Genomic DNA, 19,399 nt, shown 5'->3' with positions numbered 1-19,399 from the left:
GAAGCATCAGCCTGAGATGCTCTCTTGGCTTCCAGCCAAGAGAGGACAAAGGAACTATCTCCTTATGGGATAGATTCCATGTGTTTATATTTGGTAACTTAAGTCTGCCTTTTGGGATCTATTTGTGAACAGAATGTGAGTAAACTATTTTTATACTTTTATACAAGGACTGTGTCGTGTCTATTCCTTTTTAGGAGGGAATAAAGGGGAATTACCAGAAAACTTATTTTAGAGGCTTAAAGAAGCCTGGCAACAAGTTATCCGCTGTGTAAATTTAAAAAGGGGAATGTTACTCTGCTAAATTATAGAACTTGTTAACGCAAGTTGGAAAGGATATAATTAAACAATATATCCTCTCCCGCCTCCCTGAACATTCCCACAGGAATTGTAGTCCAAAACATCTTGAGGGCCAAAGGCTGGGGATGCCTGGAGGACATCTTTCTCTGTATGGAATAAAAGTTAGGATATCTCTGTGAGAGAGGACTCTGTATTCATTTAGCTCTTTACTTTTCTTCTTTTTTCCCTCTCTCCCTCTTTTTTTACTGTTTTTTTTTTTTTGTTTAGATTAGTTTGGTGTTGTTTTTTACTGCAATGTGAAAAGTTTTAATAAAACTTTATTTAAAAAAGGAATATGCCACTAACTTGGTGCCACATCAATGGGTAGTTTTCACTGAGCTATCAAGACAAGGGAATCCAGCCATCAACTGGGTCTTTATGCTGGAGTCAATACCACTGCATGAAATAGAGGTTTTAATTTAATTTAATTGAACTAGTTTAATTTGAATGAGAATGGAAACCAATGATGATTTTTAAAAACAACAGCCTCTTGGGAAATGTGGCATCAACATGGCCGAAGACACAAACAGGATAAATCGGGACTTAAAAACAACAACAACACCCTTATCCCCCTCCCACTTAGAAGCAACCTGCCCTCTCTTTTCTCTCCCTTTCTCTTCTTTTTAATATAACATTTCTCCCAAAGCATTATTCATTTTGATAGCCAGAAACAGCACAGCGCATAAATAGGAGAAAGCCATTCATTTGTGAAAAATGATACCGAGCGTGACTGAGAAGATAAATTCTTCATGTAAGGGTAAGGTGGGGGGGGGGGGAGAGAGAGAGAGAAGAAGAAGAAGGAGAAGAAAGTATGTTACAACTTTTCATGTCATGCATATCTTCTCGTTTTACATCGCCCTCAGCTACAGAGCAAGTATCTGCGCTTGAGTTAAGTATTGGGCATAGACTGCAGATTTAAATATCTCTTGAAGTTGGCTTTAAAGAACTGGTCGTTCCAGTGGTTTCTCATCAAGGTTTTGAACAGGGCAGATGCTGGCCAATTCAAGGCAGTCAGATGTAGGATCTGGTCATTTATGCATCACCACACACACAAAAACACACAGAGACAGACAGACAGACAGACAGACAGACAGACAGACAGAGGCAGAATTGCATAACATATGCATCTACTAATTTGTAGATGCCAGGTAGGTAAAGGTAAAGGTAAAGGTAAAGGTACCCCTGCCCGTACGGGCCAGTCTTGACAGACTCTAGGGTTGTGCGCCCATCTCACTCAAGAGGCCGGGGGCCAGCGCTGTCCAGAGACACTTCCGGGTCACGTGGCCAGCGTGACATCGCTGCTCTGGCGAGCCAGAGCCGCACACGGAACGCCGTTTACCTTCCCACTAGTAAGCGGTCCCTATTTATCTACTTGCCCCAGGGAGTGATTTCGAACTGCTAGGTTGGCAGGCGCTGGGACCGAGCAACGGGAGCCACCCCACCGCGGGGATTCGAACTGCCGACCTTTCGATTGGCAAGCCCTAGGCACTGAGGCTTTTACCCACAGTGCCACCCGCGTCTCATTGATGCCAGGTAACCATGATTTAAATGCCAGGTAACCATGATTTAAATGCAGCCACAGAAATATAGCAGCATGGAATTGCTGCTGAGTGTCATTTATACAACCCCCTGCAATGCAGGAATCTCAACCAAAGCATCCACGACAGATGGCCATCAAACCTCTGCTTTAAAAACCTCTAAGGAAAGAGAGTCCACAACCTCCCGAGGGAGAATGTTCCACTGTCAAACATTTCTTACTGTCAGGAAGTTTTTCCTGATGTTTGAGTTTGAATCACCTTTCTTGCAGCTTGAACCCATTGGTTTGGGTCCAGAGCAGGAGAAAAGAAGCTTGCTCCTTCTTCAACGTGACAGCCCTTTGGATATTTGAAGATGGCTATCATATCTCTTCTCAATCTCCTCTTTTTCAAGCTAAACATACCCAACCCCTTGAGCATTCCTCATAAGGCTTGGTTTCCAGACCCTTGATCATCTTGGTTTCCCTCCTCTGCACACATAGAATCATAGAATCATAGAGTTGGAATAGACCACAAGGGCCATCGAGTCCAACCCCCTGCCAAGCAGGAAACACCATCAGAGCACTCCTGACATATGGTTGTCAAGCCTCTGCTTAAAGACCTCCAAAGAAGGAGACTCCACCACACTCCTTGGCAGCAAATTCCACTGTCGAACAGCTCTTACTGTCAGGAAGTTCTTCCTAGTGTTTAGGTGGAATCTTCTTTCTTGTAGTTTGGATCCATTGCTCCGTGTCCGCTTCTCTGGAGCAGCAGAAAACAACCTTTCTCCCTCCTCTATGTGACATCCTTTTATATATTTGAACATGGCTATCATATCACCCCTTAACCTCCTCTTCTCCAGGCTAAACATGCCCAGCTCCCTTAGCCGTTCCTCATAAGGCATCGTTTCCAGGCCTTTGACCATTTTGGTTGCCCTCCTCTGGACACGTTCCAGTTTGTCAGTGTCCTTCTTGAACTGTGGTGCCCAGAACTGGACACAGTACTCCAGGTGAGGTCTGACCAGAGCAGAATACAGTGGCACTATTACTTCCCTTGATCTAGATGCTATACTCCTATTGATGCAGCCCAGAATTGCATTGGCTTTTTTAGCTGCCGCATCAGTTTGTCCATATACTTCTTAAATTATGGCACTCAGGACTGGAGACAGTATTCCAGGTGTGGTCTGACCAAGGCAGAATAGAGCAGTATTACAACTTCATCTTCATTCATTTATGTGGCTCTGCTCTGAGGATCATAAGATCATACATGCATGTGTGAACCAGACCTTAGCGTGCCGGTAATTAAATAGATGCAATTTCAGATGTTTCAACCAACACACCACTTTCCCCAACACTGACTAAGACAAGCACATGTGCTCCTAACCTTAATTACATCCTCAGTTCCCACAAGGCAAATTCTGCAGAAGCTCATTAATTTAAACAAGGAATGTTCGTATGAACTCCTGGAAAAAAAGAAAAGAAAAATGGCAGAAAACAGGTGCTTTAATGTAATTTAGGAAGGATTAGACTCTCCAATTCTTAAAATAATGGCATTTGTATTTGGCTGAGAAGGGAGGGGAAGGGGAGAGGAATGGATAAAAAAGTTGGAATCATTGCAGCCTTAAGTAGCGGAAGAGGGGACGTTGTTCAATTTATTCTCCTGGCCTTTTGTGTTTTTCATGATGGAACGTGAGTTGTTTGCCCACGACGGGGCTGCAAATGAAGGGACCGGCGTGTGATTCAGTGATAAACAAAAACATCAGACAGTAATCAGGGGAATGAGAAATAGAATTACAAGCTCGCATTATTGCCGTTCCACTGGATTTTAACTGCTAGCCATTTTATTCTGCATACTCTATCAAAAGAAATGTGCATTTGGCTTGCATTGCTGATGACACTTTCAAGGTCTTTGCCTTCATTAAATTTTTATACAATAGGGTTTCTTAAAAAAAAAGAAAAGTATTTGGGGGGTGGGGGGTGGGAGAGAATCCAAGCTTCTCTGGTTCGACCCAGCACATGGAAGAAGAAATGATTACATTGCAAGGCTGCTTAATAAAACAGTGGAAAACATGATGCCGACATTTTATTAGTAATCTCTGTTTTCATATGTATACATATTCCAGCCACACTTTTAAAGGTCTTCCTAGCAAACAACCTAGGCTGAATGAATAGATATAGATAATATAGGTACATATGACAATGTTTGTAGATGGATGTGCATAAATGGATGACCAAAAAAAGACTGTTCAAGGTGAATTGGCAGACATGATTTCATTGCAAACCATCCTGAGCATTTTAATGGATATGGTGTAGAAGGGTTGAATGACTGAATGGCTATGGGATATACCATGTATATGTGCTGGGCAGTCAAGGATGCATGCCAACTGAGCATTCCTCAGTGGAGGCACCACCAATGATGCCTCATCTGCTGATCATAGGGCTCACGATGATTGACAATGGGGAGGCTGAATGCTTGAATGAATAGGGCACAAATTTATACTACTGGTGTGAAACAGGGTTCTGTTTTTCGGACTCATCCTCCAATCATTTTAGAATTTCTGTGGGTGAGGCGTTTGGGGCTTTCAGGGTGGCCAAGAGTGGTTTGTGCGTGTTATCTGCAGCCTCCCTGCCTGCCCATATTTCCTGACTCAAAAAAGGACCCATTTACTTAGGGACGCGGGTGGCGCTGTGGGTTAAACCACAGAGCCTAGGACTCGCCGATCAAAAGGTCGGTGGTTCAAATCCCCATGATGGGGTGAGCTCCCGTTGTTCAATCCCTGCTCCTGCCAACCTAGCAGTTCGAAAGCACATCAAAGTGCAAGTAGATAAATAGGTACCGCTCTGGTGGGAAGGTAAACGGCGTTTTTGTGCGCTGCTCTGGTTCACCAGAAGTCGCTTAGTCGTGCTGGCTCCCTCAGCCTATAGAGCGAGATGAGCACCGCAACCCCAGAGTCGGTCACGACTGGACCTAATGGTCAGGGGTTCCTTTACTTTTACCTTACTTAATGGATATCTTTCTTGGGGCTTTCACTGAAGTGTGGGCACCCAGGAAGACAGTGCAGCCTACTCTCCAACATTTTCCCAATGGAAATAGGGACACCCCATTGCAGGAATCTTTAGTTCATTGTGGGGCTTGAACCCACAACCCTAAGATTAAGAGTCTTGTGCTCTACGAACGGAGCTATCCCTCAGGGCAAACTCAACACAGTGCATCATTGAACTCTGGAACTTGCTGCCACAAGATTTAATAATGCCCACAAATGTGGGTGACATTAAAATTGGACAAAGCATCTGCTGCCAGAGCTTCTGAATTCCAGTTGCTTGGAATCACAAATGTCAGCAATGTCTAGGCAACATGATGACCATGTACATATGCAATAGACAATCATTTATAGAATTTCTTCAAACCATAACAAGTCCAAAATGAAATCTTTAGTCTCAAAGTCTCTGAAAATCTTTAAATGAAGCAAGGTACCAGATTTTGTATGCTGAAAGACAAGCTGTGAAGCTTTGTGTATTCAGCAAATATGATGTCTAACACTGAACAGTGATTCTGGATATTGACTACTGTTTCGTAGAATTATTCATCAGCATGGTGGGAGGATATAGAATTGCTTCATAAACCCATCTTATTTTGAATGAATGTATGTAAATGGAAATATCAAATGCTGTGGAACAGTGCTCATGTGATAGTGTACTGACTGCAACAAAGGGGTTTGTTTGGTTACTACTTATTGGAATCACAATTGGGCAGAATACTGTGGTACCCAGGTCCTGCTTGCTGGCTTCCCACAGGCATCTGGTAGGCCACTGGTGGACTGGGACTAAATGGACCATTAGTCTGATCCAGCAAACTTTTCTTATATCCTCATGCATCCCACCTATAAGAATTTTGGCAACTATTTCTCTTCCCCTTTGGTGATTTTTCAATGCAGTTTATTTCCTCTTTAACATTTGGAGATTTATTTATTTTTCAAGGCAGATGTGCTTTCTCTTTTGGCACAGCGCTAGTTTATGGTATTTGGAGCCAACTTAAATTTCCAAAAGGTTTTATAGACAGCTCCATAAGAAACAAGGATCCACCCCAATAAATATGACCAATGGCCAGGGATGATGGGAGCTGTAGTCTAACCACCTTTATAAAGCACCACATTGAATATCTCTGCCTTAAAGCATCCCAGTCTAGATGTTATCAGGATAATGAGAAACTCAGCTCCAGTCTCTTCTCGCCACCCTACCAATTAAACGCCTCTTTGGGTAGGATTCATACTGGAGCCTGGAAATTTATGTGGGACATTCTCAACTGCTGTCTTCTTTTCCATCTGCTGACCAGTGGTTTGTTAATTTAGGAAAAGAGTGAGCTGCAAATGCAGCTTAGATGTAACTGATCTTATAAACAAGCCCTGAAGGGAGAACCTGCCAATAAAATTATAGAAAATTCAGCCAGACATGGGATTTATTACAGAGCAAGTTTGAATGATGTTTGTAACTCTAATATCTTATCGGAACACACTTTCCCCGCATTACCTTTGCGTATAAACAGGGCTCATATACCTGTGTGGTTTGTTCGCTGACAACCTTTTCCTAGCAAAGGGGTGGGTCTCGACTGTCACACAACAGGATCGACCAACCTGCTTTGACAGCTCTTTAATCTAATGGGATACTGTCCATTTATCTTGCCTGATATGAACATGATGCGCCTTCCCTCCCATGGGATTGCACATAATTCTAACTCTCCTGTTCCCAGTTTTCTAGACCTATGCACCAGACACTCCCGCTGTGAAATTCTAGGATTATTGATAGATTGATACCTCTGAGTTTCTAACAGCCAATTGCTCTCTATTCCTAATAATGATGGCATATTATGATGAACTTCCTGGCGGTAAGAGCTGTTCAACAATGGAACGGACCTTGGGAAGTGGTGAACTATGCTTCCTTGGAGGTTCATAAACAGAGTTTGGATGGCCATCTGTCGGGGATTCTTTATCTGTGATTCCTGCATTGCAAGATGTTGGACCAGATGAAACTTGGGGTTGATTCTATGAGTCTTTGGTTCCATTGTACCAGTGGGGAAAGGCTTCCTGTCCTTCTTTGGGGGCTTCTCTGAAGGCATCGGTGTGGTCGCTGCAGGATGAACAATGCTGGACTAGGTGGATATTAGTTTCCTCCAGCAGAGTCTGGAGAGAGCCAGTGTGGTGTAGAGAGCCAGTGTGGTGTAGTGGTTGAGAGTCTTGTAATCTGGGGAACCGGGTTCGCGTCTCCGCTCCTCCACATGCAGCTGCTGGGTGACCTTGGGCCAGTCACACTTCCTTGAAGTCTCTCAGCCCCACTCACCTCACAGAGTGTTTGTTGTGGGGGAGGAAGGGAAAGGAGAATGTTAGCCGCTTTGAGACTCCTTAAAGGGAGTGAAAGGCGGGATATCAAATCCAAACTCCTCCTCCTCCTCTTCTTCTTCTTCTTCTTCTTCTTCTTCTTCTTCTTCTTCTTCTTCTCCTCCTCCTCCTCCTCCTCCTCCTCCTTCTTCTTCTTCTTCTTCCTTGGTGTTTGGAACACAGGATGCTACCTCAGAGCAAGTCAGACCATTGGTCTATCCATCTCAGCATTCAGAGTGGCCTGGCAGGTCACATTTTATCTTGGTCATAGGGGCGGGGCCAGGTGCCACCATTGGGTGCACGAAGAGGAATGCCCACAATGCCCTGCTGCCATTGGTCAATTTCAGCAGCAGCAGGAGCTGATCCAGCCTGCCATAAGCTGGTTCATGAGAATGGCCCCAGGGTCCACCTACAATGCTGCCCGTGCCAGAAAGGCAAATAGACCTATTTGAAGCCTTATGTGGAAAAACAGGGAAAGGGCCAAAGCACAGTGGTGGAGCATGTGTGGACCAAATCAGGGATTTGGACCTGGAAACTTTTGCTTATAAATCATGTGCTTGATTATTGCAGCTCCTTTGTTTCCTCTCTGCCAGCAAACCAGTGGCTGACAGGAAGAATCAGCTATGACTGTTGATTGCAAATATAGTCTCACTCATTGGTTTCTCCAGCTGTTCTCTATGTCCACTGGTGGAAGGGAAGAGATTAGAAAGTCCCTTTAATTCTTTTCCCTCTCCCCAGTTCTTCATCTCAGAGGGAAGCTGAATAAATTTCTTCTTATCCATTCCAGCGCCTCTATCTATAGTTCCCAAGTTGTCCCATTTTCCAACTTCTGACTTTTCTCTGTGAGCTGCCTTGGCTTCTGGGGAAAGCACAGAAGCATCTCCATCGCTTTTGCACCAAGTTTGTCCCTATCCAATGCTGCTTGCTTATTGTGTCAGTGTCACAGATCCCAGCCAGAGCCTGGGTATGGGAGAAAATGGGATGTGCTTCACATTTAAAGATGAACCTATCCAATTTGCACTTTTCAAAACAATGCATGAACTGAAACACAGTCATCCTTTGAAAATTGTGCTTCTCCAAATTATACAATGCAGTTTTCCAGCCAAGTCATGTGGACAAAAATGTATCTATTAAAGTGTGGATGTGTTAATGAAAATAGCACACCAAAATGCATTTCATTGGGAAAACCTGCATAAAACCTGTGCATATTAGGAGAAATTTGTATTGAAATGTTGATGAATTTTCAGGAGAACATTAAAAATGAATGCACTGCTGAGAAACTGTGCAGACCTGAATTTAAACTGGAAAAACACAAGAAACTGAAATTGATAGATCTGAGCATCCATACACAACAAGCCCAGCCACTCCTGCCTCTCTCTCAGATTCTTTGCTGCTGCTGGGGCCCTGACCCCCAGGCAATTAGCCAATCAACCTAATGTGATTTTGCAGTTTTCCAAATGTCTCTTACATTTAGCAGATTTTACTCAGTATCTGATCTTCACCAATAGTCCATTTCCCCCCACCCAGTTGCAGAAAGAGCTCCATTTCTGTATCAAAACTACAACCTTTCTCCCGTTCTAAGCCTCTGCTTCTAAATGCTTGCTAAATTTGTTTCCGGCATGCTGGCTCTCTTTGTCCATTTCAGAAATCAATTACCGTCAACGTGAAGAATTTCCCTCTAAAATCCCTAAGTGCCTGGCCTTTACTTGGTGTCAGTCCATGCCCTTTTCTCTTCCAGCCCATTAGACTTTCAAGTCTTCTATTGGACATATCTCCTCAACACATCCAAATTTTCCCTTATTAGAAAGGGGGGGGGGGCAAGCACCAGGTTTCTGATATCATTTTGGCAGAATCTGCCAGGAGTGACAATGTTGTCTGTGCACCTGCTACTGGCACCCCATTGAAATCCTGCCCCACTGAAACCCTCTCCCTATAGCCCACCATGTTCCTCCACCATGCATGAAATAACTTCTTCATCTCCTTCTCCTCCTTTGAGAATCTCTTGAAGCCCTACTTTGGCAAAAAGGCATTCCTGACTCAGCTCCATTCTAACTGTTCAACTCTCTCCTAACCCAAGTTGAGAGTCTTGCGAAAGCATTTGAAAAATAACAAGGACAGCATCAAGATGTCTCAGTAGGGGTGGGCAACCTTACTTGAAGCTGAGGACCATGTTCTAATGGTGGAAAGTAGTTGGCACTGCATACCAGTAGCAGGTCAAAAATAGGCACCCATTTCCTTTTCACTCTCTCCTTCTCTTTGTCCCTTTCGTTATCTATTCATCCATCATCTTCTCTCTCTCTTCACATGGTGGTTGAGTTATAATTTGAGCTGCAATCTCAGACATTTTGTTGGGGTTGGGTGGTTCTGGCTCCATACAAACCCCCACCAAGGCAACATTTGCACCATGCATTTAAAGCACTATGATACAACAGTCATTGCTATCCCCAAAGAATTCTGGGGGCTGTAGTTTGTTCAGGATGCTGAGGGTTGTTAGGAGCCCCTTATTTCCCAAGTTCCACATGAAGAGGGATTGGCTATTAAATCACTCTGTGTAAAAGATAGTAGGTAGGGTTGAAAGAGAAAGAGTGGCCTCTGTGTGAGTCCTTGGCCACATTCATATCATGAATTTAAGGCACTGATATCACTGTTAAACCTCTCTGGGAATAGTAGCTGTGAAAGAGGAATAGGAGATGCGGGTGGCGCTGCGGGTTAAACCACAGAGCCTAGGACTTGCCGATCAGAAGGTCGGTGGTTCGAATCCCCACGACAGGGTGAGCTCCCGTTGCTCGGTCCCTGCTCCTGCCAACCTAGCAGTTCGAAAGCACATCAAAGTGCAAGTAGATAAATAGGTACCGCTCCTGCGGGAAGGTAAACGGTGTTTCCGTGTGCTGCTCTGGTTCACTAGAAGCGGCTTAGTCATGCTGGCCATATGACCCGGAAGTTGTACGCCAGCTCCCTCGGCCAATAAAGCGAGATGAGCGCAGCAACCCCAGAGTCGGGTGAAGATGTGACTGTTACAAGCGATATCCTAGTTCTTTAAATGTATGGTGTAATATGGTTTTCCCAGTAGTGATGCATGAAAGTGAGAGCTGGACCATAAAGAAGGCTGATCGCCAAAGAATTGATGCTTTTGAATTATGGTGCTGGAGGAGACTCTTGGGAGTCCCATGGACTGCAAGAAGAACAAACCTCTCCATTCTGAAGGAAATCAGCCCTGAGTGCTCACTGGAAGGACAGCTCCTGAAGCTGAGGCTCCAATACTTTGGCCACCTCATGAGAAGAGAAGACTCCCTAGAAAAGACCCTGATGTTGGGAAAGATGGAGGGCACAAGGAGAAGGGGATGGCAGAGGACAAGATGGTTGGATAGTGTTCTTGAAGCTACCAGCATGAGTTTGACCAAATTGTGGGAGGCAGTGGAAGACAGGAGTGCCTGGCGTGCTCTGGTCCATGGGTTCACGAAGAGTCGGACACGACTAAATGACTAAACAACAACAAATGTGGCCAAGGGCTCACCCAGGGAAAGATGGCTGCTCCCAGGTAAGTCAGTGGTTTCTACTACAAGGCTTCCCACTCTGCTTGACTTGGTTGAAAAGCACCCTGCTTTAACTTAGAAATCTGCCCATGACCTCAAGAAGGACTGAGGCAGGGTTTCATCCACAAACATGCGTGAATGGAGTGGGTGGCAGAGGACGGAGGCAGCCAATGTTCTCTGTGGCTTTGCCTGATTCTCAAGAAAAAGCAAAGCTCACATGGGAGAGAAAACTTGGCAATGTCTCCAAATGGATCAAATACTCCGAGCTTGATTCACACACTTGTCACTGATTTGACTGCGTACTATTAAGAAAGATGCAAAACTGGTGTAAGCTTCTTCTTCTTCTTTAATCCTTTGAAGGCTGTCTAGTAAAAAAAAGAGAGTTTCTTCTGCATTCAAGAATCCTACATAGAACAGATGGTGGTCCCATAAATAAATAATAAATTTCCTATCACCTTAGCGATTTTTCATCCCCAACATCTGTTGGTTGAGAGCATCTTTTTTTATTTATAAAAAGGGCCTTTTTTGTGGGTCTAAGAGACAATGAGCTCTTTTTTAAAAGACGATCCTGGAAGGATGGATGTTACTCATGACTCCCATAGACAGGACCATATGTAGTCTGTGCTGCACAATAGATGAAGTTTCTTCTGTCCCCCTCCCCCCACATCCCACCCATGTGAGCCAGATTCCATGCCAAGAAAAGCTGAAATTGGTGATTGGTATACATTATGCAAATAAAGCACATTTACATAATTTGTGTTTTTTTGCGATTTATAGACTTTTGCATATTCTCTTCCAGTTTTGCGAATCGTGGGGAAGGGTTGATGAGCAGGTGCAGAATTTGAAGCAAAACAGAGCAGGACTCTTGTCTGGTGCTGGGAACAGGAGGAGGAGGAAGTCAAGGGAGTGGGATGGATTTAGTTCTGCCAGGCAGGGTGCAAAACGGGTGGTGGAGGAACAACGTGGAAACTTAAGGAGCAGGCCCATCTATTTATTATTATTTGATTATTTGTTGAATTTGTATACTTCCCTTCCTCCCCAGATCCCAGGGCAGTTCACAGCATAAAAAACAAGAACCGCCCCCCCCTCCACAAAATACTTAATAAAAACAAGAACAAAACAAACCAGGAACCCCCCTCCTGGCATCTCCTCCTGGAAACACATTTAAAAGGAATGGTAATCGGTCAAAGGCCTGGGATGAAGAGGAATGTTTTCACCTGGTGCCTAAAGGTGGGGAATGTGGGTGGCGCTGTGGTCTAAACCACTAAGCCTCTTGGGCTTGCCAATCAGTAGGTTGGCGGTTCGATTCCCCGTGACAGGGTGAGCTCCCGTTGCTTGGTCCCAGCTCCTGCCAACCTAGCAGTTCAAAAGCACACCAAGTAGATAAATAGGTACCACTGTGGTGGGAAGGTAAATGGCATTTCTGTGCACTCTGGTTTCCGTCATGGTGTTCTGTTACGCCAGAAGCAGTTTAGTCATGCTGGCCACATGACCTGGAAAGCTGTCTGTGGATAAATGCCAGCTCCCTCGGCCTGAAAGCGGGATGAGCACCACAAACCCATAGTTGCCTTTGACTGCACTTAACAGTCCAGGGGTCCTTTACCTTTTATCTTTTTACCTTAAAGGTGCCTAGTGAAGGTGCCATCTCAGCCACCCTGTGGAGAGCATTCCTCAAATGGGGAGCCACTTAGCATTGTCATGACTGACTGCCAATGAGGCTTTAAGGTTTAGGCAGGGAACATACCCAAAGCAAACTGGAGATGCTAGGGACTGAACCTGAGACCTTTACCACTGAACTACAGCCCTATCATTAAGCTATTATATCCCCCAACCCTACCTGGACACTCCAGGGACTGAACCTGGGAATGTTTTCCTGAAAAGCCCATGCATTCCACCCCACTTCAAGTATTGCTTCCATCCATGCATCTAAGGAAAGATGTGAATTGAGCTAGAAGTTTGGTGGGAGGGGTGTTGTATCTATCTTTCGGTCCTTCAGTGTGCATCTCAGTGGCTGGCTACACTCCTTCACATAATGAGATGCCCTAAGCTTGAATTTCATGGTCTCCCACGAGAGTGCTCAATATGGAAGGATGGGGAGAATTTGATTTAGTTTGCATAGTTAAGCTGTGAATTCGCTACCACAACCGGCAGTGATGACCCCCAACTTGGATGGCTTTAAACAAGGATTGGACAAATGGGCGGACATGGTTATTGATGACTCCTAGCCATGGCGGCTGTGCTTTGTCCCCATGGTTGGAGGCAGTAGCGCTTCTGAATACCAGTTGCTGGAAACCACAGGACAGGAGAAGGCTCTTGTGCTTGGGTCCCACTTGCAGGTTTCACGGACCCCAACTTGGGTCTCAGCATATGGGTGCCCAATGGTGCCCATGACATAATGTGACATCATGAAGAAACCGGAAGTCATGGCAGAGCCACCAGAAGCTCAGCTCTGCCCTCGCTGGTCCTGGAAGGATCCTTTTAAAAAGTTCCATATGCTCAGAGAACTTGCGCCTGTTCACTGGGGGAGATAGGAAGCCCAGAGCACTTGTTCTTTAGATGTCCCTTTTATGAAGAGGCTTGTAGTGAGACCATTGATCCCCTGCTGGTTTGGCTCGCTGACCTCCCAGAAAAGCAAAAATTTGACCTTTTACTGTTAGGCAAACATCATAAGACGACCCAGATGGTCGCCAGATTCTGCATACAGATCTGTAAGTGCAGATCATCCCCCGGCCCAAACTAGTTCGTTAAGAAAATCCCCAAACTCAGTTCCGTGGGTGACTCTGGGTCATCTCTCTGTGGTAGCTTATCTGAAAGTTTTACGTGTCTATACGCTTATCACATTTATACATTTTAAATTTATTGTTGTACATTGTTTTAAATGTTTGTTTTCCTTCTGGGATTGTACCCCCAAGTGTGTTTTATAAGCTGGTCTCTGACCGTAATAAATTATCTATCTATCTATCTATCATCTATCTATATCTATCATCTATCTATCTATCATCTATCTATATCTATCATCTATCTATCTATCATCTATCTATATCTATCATCTATCTATCTATCATCTATCTATATCTATCATCTATCTATCTATCTATCTATCTATCTATCTATCTATCTATCTATCATGTCAGAGCCATGCGGTGTGGTGCTGTGTCCCCACAAAAAACCCCATAGAGTTGGCATCAGTGCAGGTTCCCCAGAGGCATCTAGCTGGCCACTGTGAGCACAGGTTGTTTTTAAGTTGGGGGGGAATGAGAAATTGGGGGGGGGGGGCAAGATTGACCAATTTGAACATTTGTTTGGCCATTGTATCATAAGCTGGACTTATTGGGCATTTGGTTTGATCTAGCAAGGCTCCTCTTAAGATCCTGCATATGCCCATCCAAGATCCATCCAACACAGTATGTTCTTGCAAGACCTCAAAGGTAATTATGGAAATTACAAAGCTGAAGCGCTAACCAGGGTTCCCTGATAAATAAGTTTTCCCCTAAAAATATAAAAAGGCATTTGAACGAATGGGTGCTCTCCAGTAGCATAATAGCAATGGCACAATCGATAAATTGCCAACAGTGTATGGCCTCGTAAAGCCCAAATTCAAAGTCATGAATTATAATCATCATTAGGGGAAATGACAAAAAGCATGAATCACGGCCCGCTCTGCCGCAGCGCACAGTGGTAAGTCTAAGGAGATGCAACTTTGTACTAATTACCGAAATGAAAAGATCTCTTGTAATAAATGCATCACAACATTTTATAAGCATGTATATATAAAAATATATTTCCAGAGCTGTAATCCCTACTAAGTGAAGGCATAAATTTAACTCTGAAGTGTTTCCAAGTTTTTGCAACTTTGCTCGGTGGAAGTTTACAAAAGTGGAATCTGAACCACTGGCGAAAGCCATGTTGCCAGATCATCATCCTGTGTCTGTGAGACACACACACATGAGAAAGAGAAAGAAAGAGAGAGAGAGAGAGAGAGAGAGAGAGAGAGAGAGAGAGAGAGCGCTTAACCATACAAACAGCTTGGGCAGGTGTTTTGAGTAGGAACATTTGAGGCAGGGGTGGGCAGACTTATAACTGGTCCTGGCATACACAATACTAGTACTATCTACTTTATTACTGGATCCCTGAGATCCAAAACCAGATACAAAATAGTCCAGATGGACAGAGGTTCACTAAAAAAAAATAGTTCATTTTCCTGACCTGAATCTTCCAATGTCTCTCATTGGATTTCCATGAGTTCTAGGGCTACTGTCAAGCTTCAGGGAAATGGCTTCTTTCCCCCACGGCAGTAGATAAGCAAAACAAAGGAAAAGAAGTCTGCTTACCAGTTGAAAAGTTTAATAATCACAGCGAGAGAGCAAAGAACACATCTCCTAGAAATGGCGGTGCTCCCAATTAAGGGACACTCCCCACTCCGTCCCTATTAATCTACGCCACTCCTATGTCTTGTAATCTGAGTTTGTACCCTCTGCGCTGGGTGGTGTTGTGGTCTAAGCCACTAAGCCTCTTGGGCTTGCTGATCAGAAGGTTGGCGGTTCGAATCCCCGCGACGAGATGAGCTCCCGTTGCTCGGTCCCTGCTCCTGCCAACCTAGCAGTTTGAAAGCACGTCAAAGTGCAAGTAGATAAATAGCTACTGCTCCGGCGGGAAGGTAAACGGTGTTTCTGGTTCGCCAGAAGCAGCTTAATCATGCTGGCCCCATGATCCAGAAGCTGTCTGTGAACAAACACCGGCTCCCTTGGCCAGTAAAGCAAGATGAGCGCCGCAACCCCAGAGTCGTTCACAACTGGGCTTAATGGTCAGGGAACCCTTTACCTTTACCTTACCCTCTGCTCTTTCTGTTCTGACACTTTCCGAGCTCTCTGGGACTTTGGGGAAGGGGAGTGAATACTATCCAGAGACTATGAATCTGTTAACTCTCTCTCTTCTAGTGTTTCTTCTCCTAGCTGTTCCCCATCCAGTATTTCCCAGCTTCTGCTTTCTGAACTATGCCCCTCTGCAAACCACTGTTCCAAATCTATACTGTCCTCCTGCTCTTGGGAAGATTCAGGATCAGGGGGAGGGGGTGGCTCCCACCTTTCTTCCTCAGTGCAGCCCTCTTCAGCACAGTTCCTGACAGCTACCAGAGGAGGATTTAGGGCAGTGTGACTGGTTCCCTTCAGCACTGGGTTCCAAGCCTAGGAAGTGTCACAGCTATGATGTTGGGAATTGAGCAGAACGGAAGGTGAGATGCAGAGGCGGGGAGCACCAATTTGGGGGCTTGCACAGTGCACCACTAAAATTTGAAAAAACAAAGTCCCCCCCCCCCCAGTGCTACTTGATTCAGCTGTTGAGAGGGTGGTTGAATAGATGGCTCATGACAGAAACCCTCCAAGCCTGATACACATACACACCAAGCTCAGTGTCCCAAGTACTTTCCTGGGTTGCCTGACCCTAAATCACAGTTCTGCTTTCTGGACCAACAACATTTATCTGCTGTGCCTCAGGTCCCTTCCTGTCACAATTAAGAAGAGACAGATTTGGGCAAATTGTGCGGAAAAAAGAGAAAATGTGCTTCAACAATATATGTCTGGTTAATGTCTGGATCCCAAGAGTGCTCAGCAATGTGATAGAGGCCAGACTGCAATTTCATTGTGGTACATAGAATGGGAATTATTATGGGTGTCACATAATATTTCTTCTGCATTTGCAAAAAAAAAACACAACCTTTTAGTGTGGAAGCACCTACACTTTTGAACTCCCTGCCTATTGATATCAGGCAGGCCCCTTCCCTGTATTTTTCCTGGTGCCTGCTTAAAACATTTTTGTTTAGGCAAGCCTACCCAGACGCGGGTGGCGCTGTGGGTTAAACCACAGAGCCTAGGACCTGCCGATCAGAAGGTCGGCGGTTTGAATCCCTGTGACAGGGTGAGCTCCCGTTGCTTGGTCCTTGCTCCTGCCCACCTAGCAGTTCAAAAGCATGCCAGTGCAAGTAGATAAACAGGTACCGCTCCAGCGGGAAGGTAAACGGCATTTCCGTGTGCTGCTCTGGTTCGCCAGAAGTGGCTTAGTCATGCTGGCCACATAACCCGGAAGCTGTATACCGGGTCTCCCGGCTAGTAAAGCGAGATGAGTGCCGCAACCCCAGAGTCGGTTACGACTGGACCTAATGGTCAGGGGTCCCTTTACCCAGATATGTAAAGTGTCAACACGTCTTGTTGCCTGTTCTTAATGTCTCCCTGATTTAAATTTTCAATGAACATTTTAGACAGTTGTGTTTACCTGTTTTCGCTCATAATTTTATTCTTTTTTTGTAAACTGCTCTGAGGTTTATTTTTGCAACGCCAGGACACTTATTGCATTTATTTTTGCAACGACAGGACACTTGGCACAAACCTGGTGCCACCTTGGACTGGGGAACCCGTAGCGCTCTGGAGATTGCCGAACTCCCAACCCCCCATCATCCATCACCAGGGGTCATGCTGGTTGGAGCTGATGGGAATTGGAGACCATTGATAATCTGGAGAGACATAGGTTCTCTGTCTGATTTTGGAGCCAACTTCTAAGGCCACAAAGCCATCTTAGTGGATCCCAGGAAGCCCTGCCAGACTGTAATTGAAAAGTGTCAAAACATTTTTGTTCATAAGGAAAATGAGCCTCCCAGTATAGGAGCAGTGTTACTTTAAAATGTGAATTGTGACTGATGCCCACAGCACTTCCTCAAAATTCCAGATGTGCTCACCGGCACGAAAAGGCAGACCTAGTTTTGCTAAGGGTGGAAGTTAAAGCCACCCTGTTGCTGGTGGTCTTCCTAAATAGGCATCAAGTTGGCTACTGGGGGAAATGGGATGGTGAACCTTTGATATGATCTGCTAGTGCTCTTCTTGTGAATATACTTCCTCCCTAAAGTTAAGTGTGTGCATGCTCGTGAGAAAGATTCCACATCAGATCACGGGAAGCCATAGTACAGTCATACCTTCAGGTTGCGTTTTTTTGGGTTACGGACCCACAAAAACCTGGAAGTACCAGAACAGGTTACTTCCAGGTTTCGGGGGTTGCACATGCGCAGAAGCGCTAAATCGTGCTTTGTGCATGCGCAGAAGCACCAAACCCCGCATGGATCATGTTTGCAACATGAGCGTCCACTGTACCACTCTATTTTGCCTTGGCCAGACTGCATTTAGAATAGTGTGTCCAGTTTGGGGCGTCACAGTTCAAGAAGGATATTGATAAGATGGAACATGTGAGGAGGGCAACCAAGATGATCAAGGGTCTGGAAACCAAACCTGATGAGGAACGGTTGAAGGAGTCTGGAGAAGAGGAGACATGATAGCCATCTTCAAATACCTAAGGGACTGTCATATGGAAGATGGAATAAGTATGTTTTCTGCTGCTCTGGAGTGTAGGACTTGAACCAATGGCTTCAAGTTACAAGAAAGGAGATTCCAACTAAAACCCAGGAAGAACTTTCTGGGAGTAAGAGCTGTTCAACAATGGAGCAGACTCCCACAAGAGCTGGTGGACTCGCCTTTCTTGGATCTCATTGAGTCATCTAGTCATCTGCAGTGGTTGGACCAGATGACCCTCTTCCAACTCTGCAACTCTGATTCTCTGATCTGAATGTGCACGTGTCTCTTTGAGTTTTGTATATAATGCCCTGCACTTCTTAGGAAATCCTTACTTGCTAGGTGAGGCCTGCTGTATAAAAGAGCCTTGCCATCTTTAACAGGAGAACCCAGACCCTTGTTTTTGCAATGGAAATGTCTGGCGGTAACAACAGAGAAGATACTGTAATAGGGGTCTATTTGCATGCTAGAATATACATCCAGCCCCCAGACTGCAGCTACAATGAATGATTGCTGGGTACCAATGGCCTCTTGAAATTCTCTACCCTATTTGTGGAACAATATAGTGGTGGGCCCACTATTCTATTCTATTCTATTCTATTCTATTCTATTCTATTCTATTATTAGAGGGACGTGGGTGGCGCTGTGGGTTAAACCACAGGGCCTAGGACTTGCCGATCAGAAGGTCGGCGGTTCGAATCCCCACAACGGGGTGAGCTCCTCTTGCTCGGTCCCTGCTCCTGCCAACCTAGCAGTTCGAAAGCACGTCAAAGTGCAAGTAGATAAACAGATACCACACAGGCGGGAAGGTAAACGGCGTTTCCGTGCGCTGCTCTGGTTCGCCAGAAGCGGCTTAGTCATGCTGGCCACATGACCCGGAAGCTGTATACCGGGTCTCCCGGCTAGTAAAGCGAGATGAGTGCCGCAACCCCAGAGTCGGTTACGACTGGACCTAATGGTCAGGGGTCCCTTTACCCAGATATGTAAAGTGTCGACACGTCTTGTTGCCTGTTCTTAATGTCTCCCTGATTTAAATTTTCAATGAACATTTTAGACAGTTGTGTTTACCTGTTTTCGCTCATAATTTTATTCTTTTTTTGTAAACTGCTCTGAGGTTGTTGTTTTTTTGGTGGTGTATATGCTTTATGAAATAAGCAGATCTATGCACACGTCAGTAGTGGTTCACCACAACTGTGTTTCTGATATTTAACATCTAACCACCAAGTAAATGGGACTGGGAATCTGGGAAGAAGAAAAAAATTGGCTCTCATATTGATTTATGGGAATGTCTATCTAAGCCACCAAAGAGTTTAT

The 19,399-nt window shown here is 44.9% G+C and overlaps 1 protein-coding gene across 1 annotated transcript in view; it reads right to left on the bottom strand.

Moving 5' to 3' along the window:
• Positions 1-1,137: 1,137 nt before the first annotated feature.
• RIT2 (Ras like without CAAX 2) overlaps positions 1,138-19,399 on the bottom strand; it is a 256,817-nt gene continuing 238,555 nt past the window's right edge. The window contains exon 5 of the mRNA XM_083403205.1: positions 1,138-1,360. Coding sequence (XP_083259331.1) covers positions 1,226-1,360 — 135 coding nt within the window. The 3' untranslated portion in view covers positions 1,138-1,225. The remainder of the gene's footprint in view (positions 1,361-19,399) is intronic.

The sequence above is a fragment of the Podarcis tiliguerta genome (assembly GCF_965153285.1).
Source record: "Podarcis tiliguerta genome assembly, chromosome: 11".
Lineage (NCBI taxonomy): Eukaryota > Metazoa > Chordata > Lepidosauria > Squamata > Lacertidae > Podarcis > Podarcis tiliguerta.
Note: the sequence above shows the minus strand (reverse complement) of the source record. Positions and strands in the feature narration are given on the sequence as shown.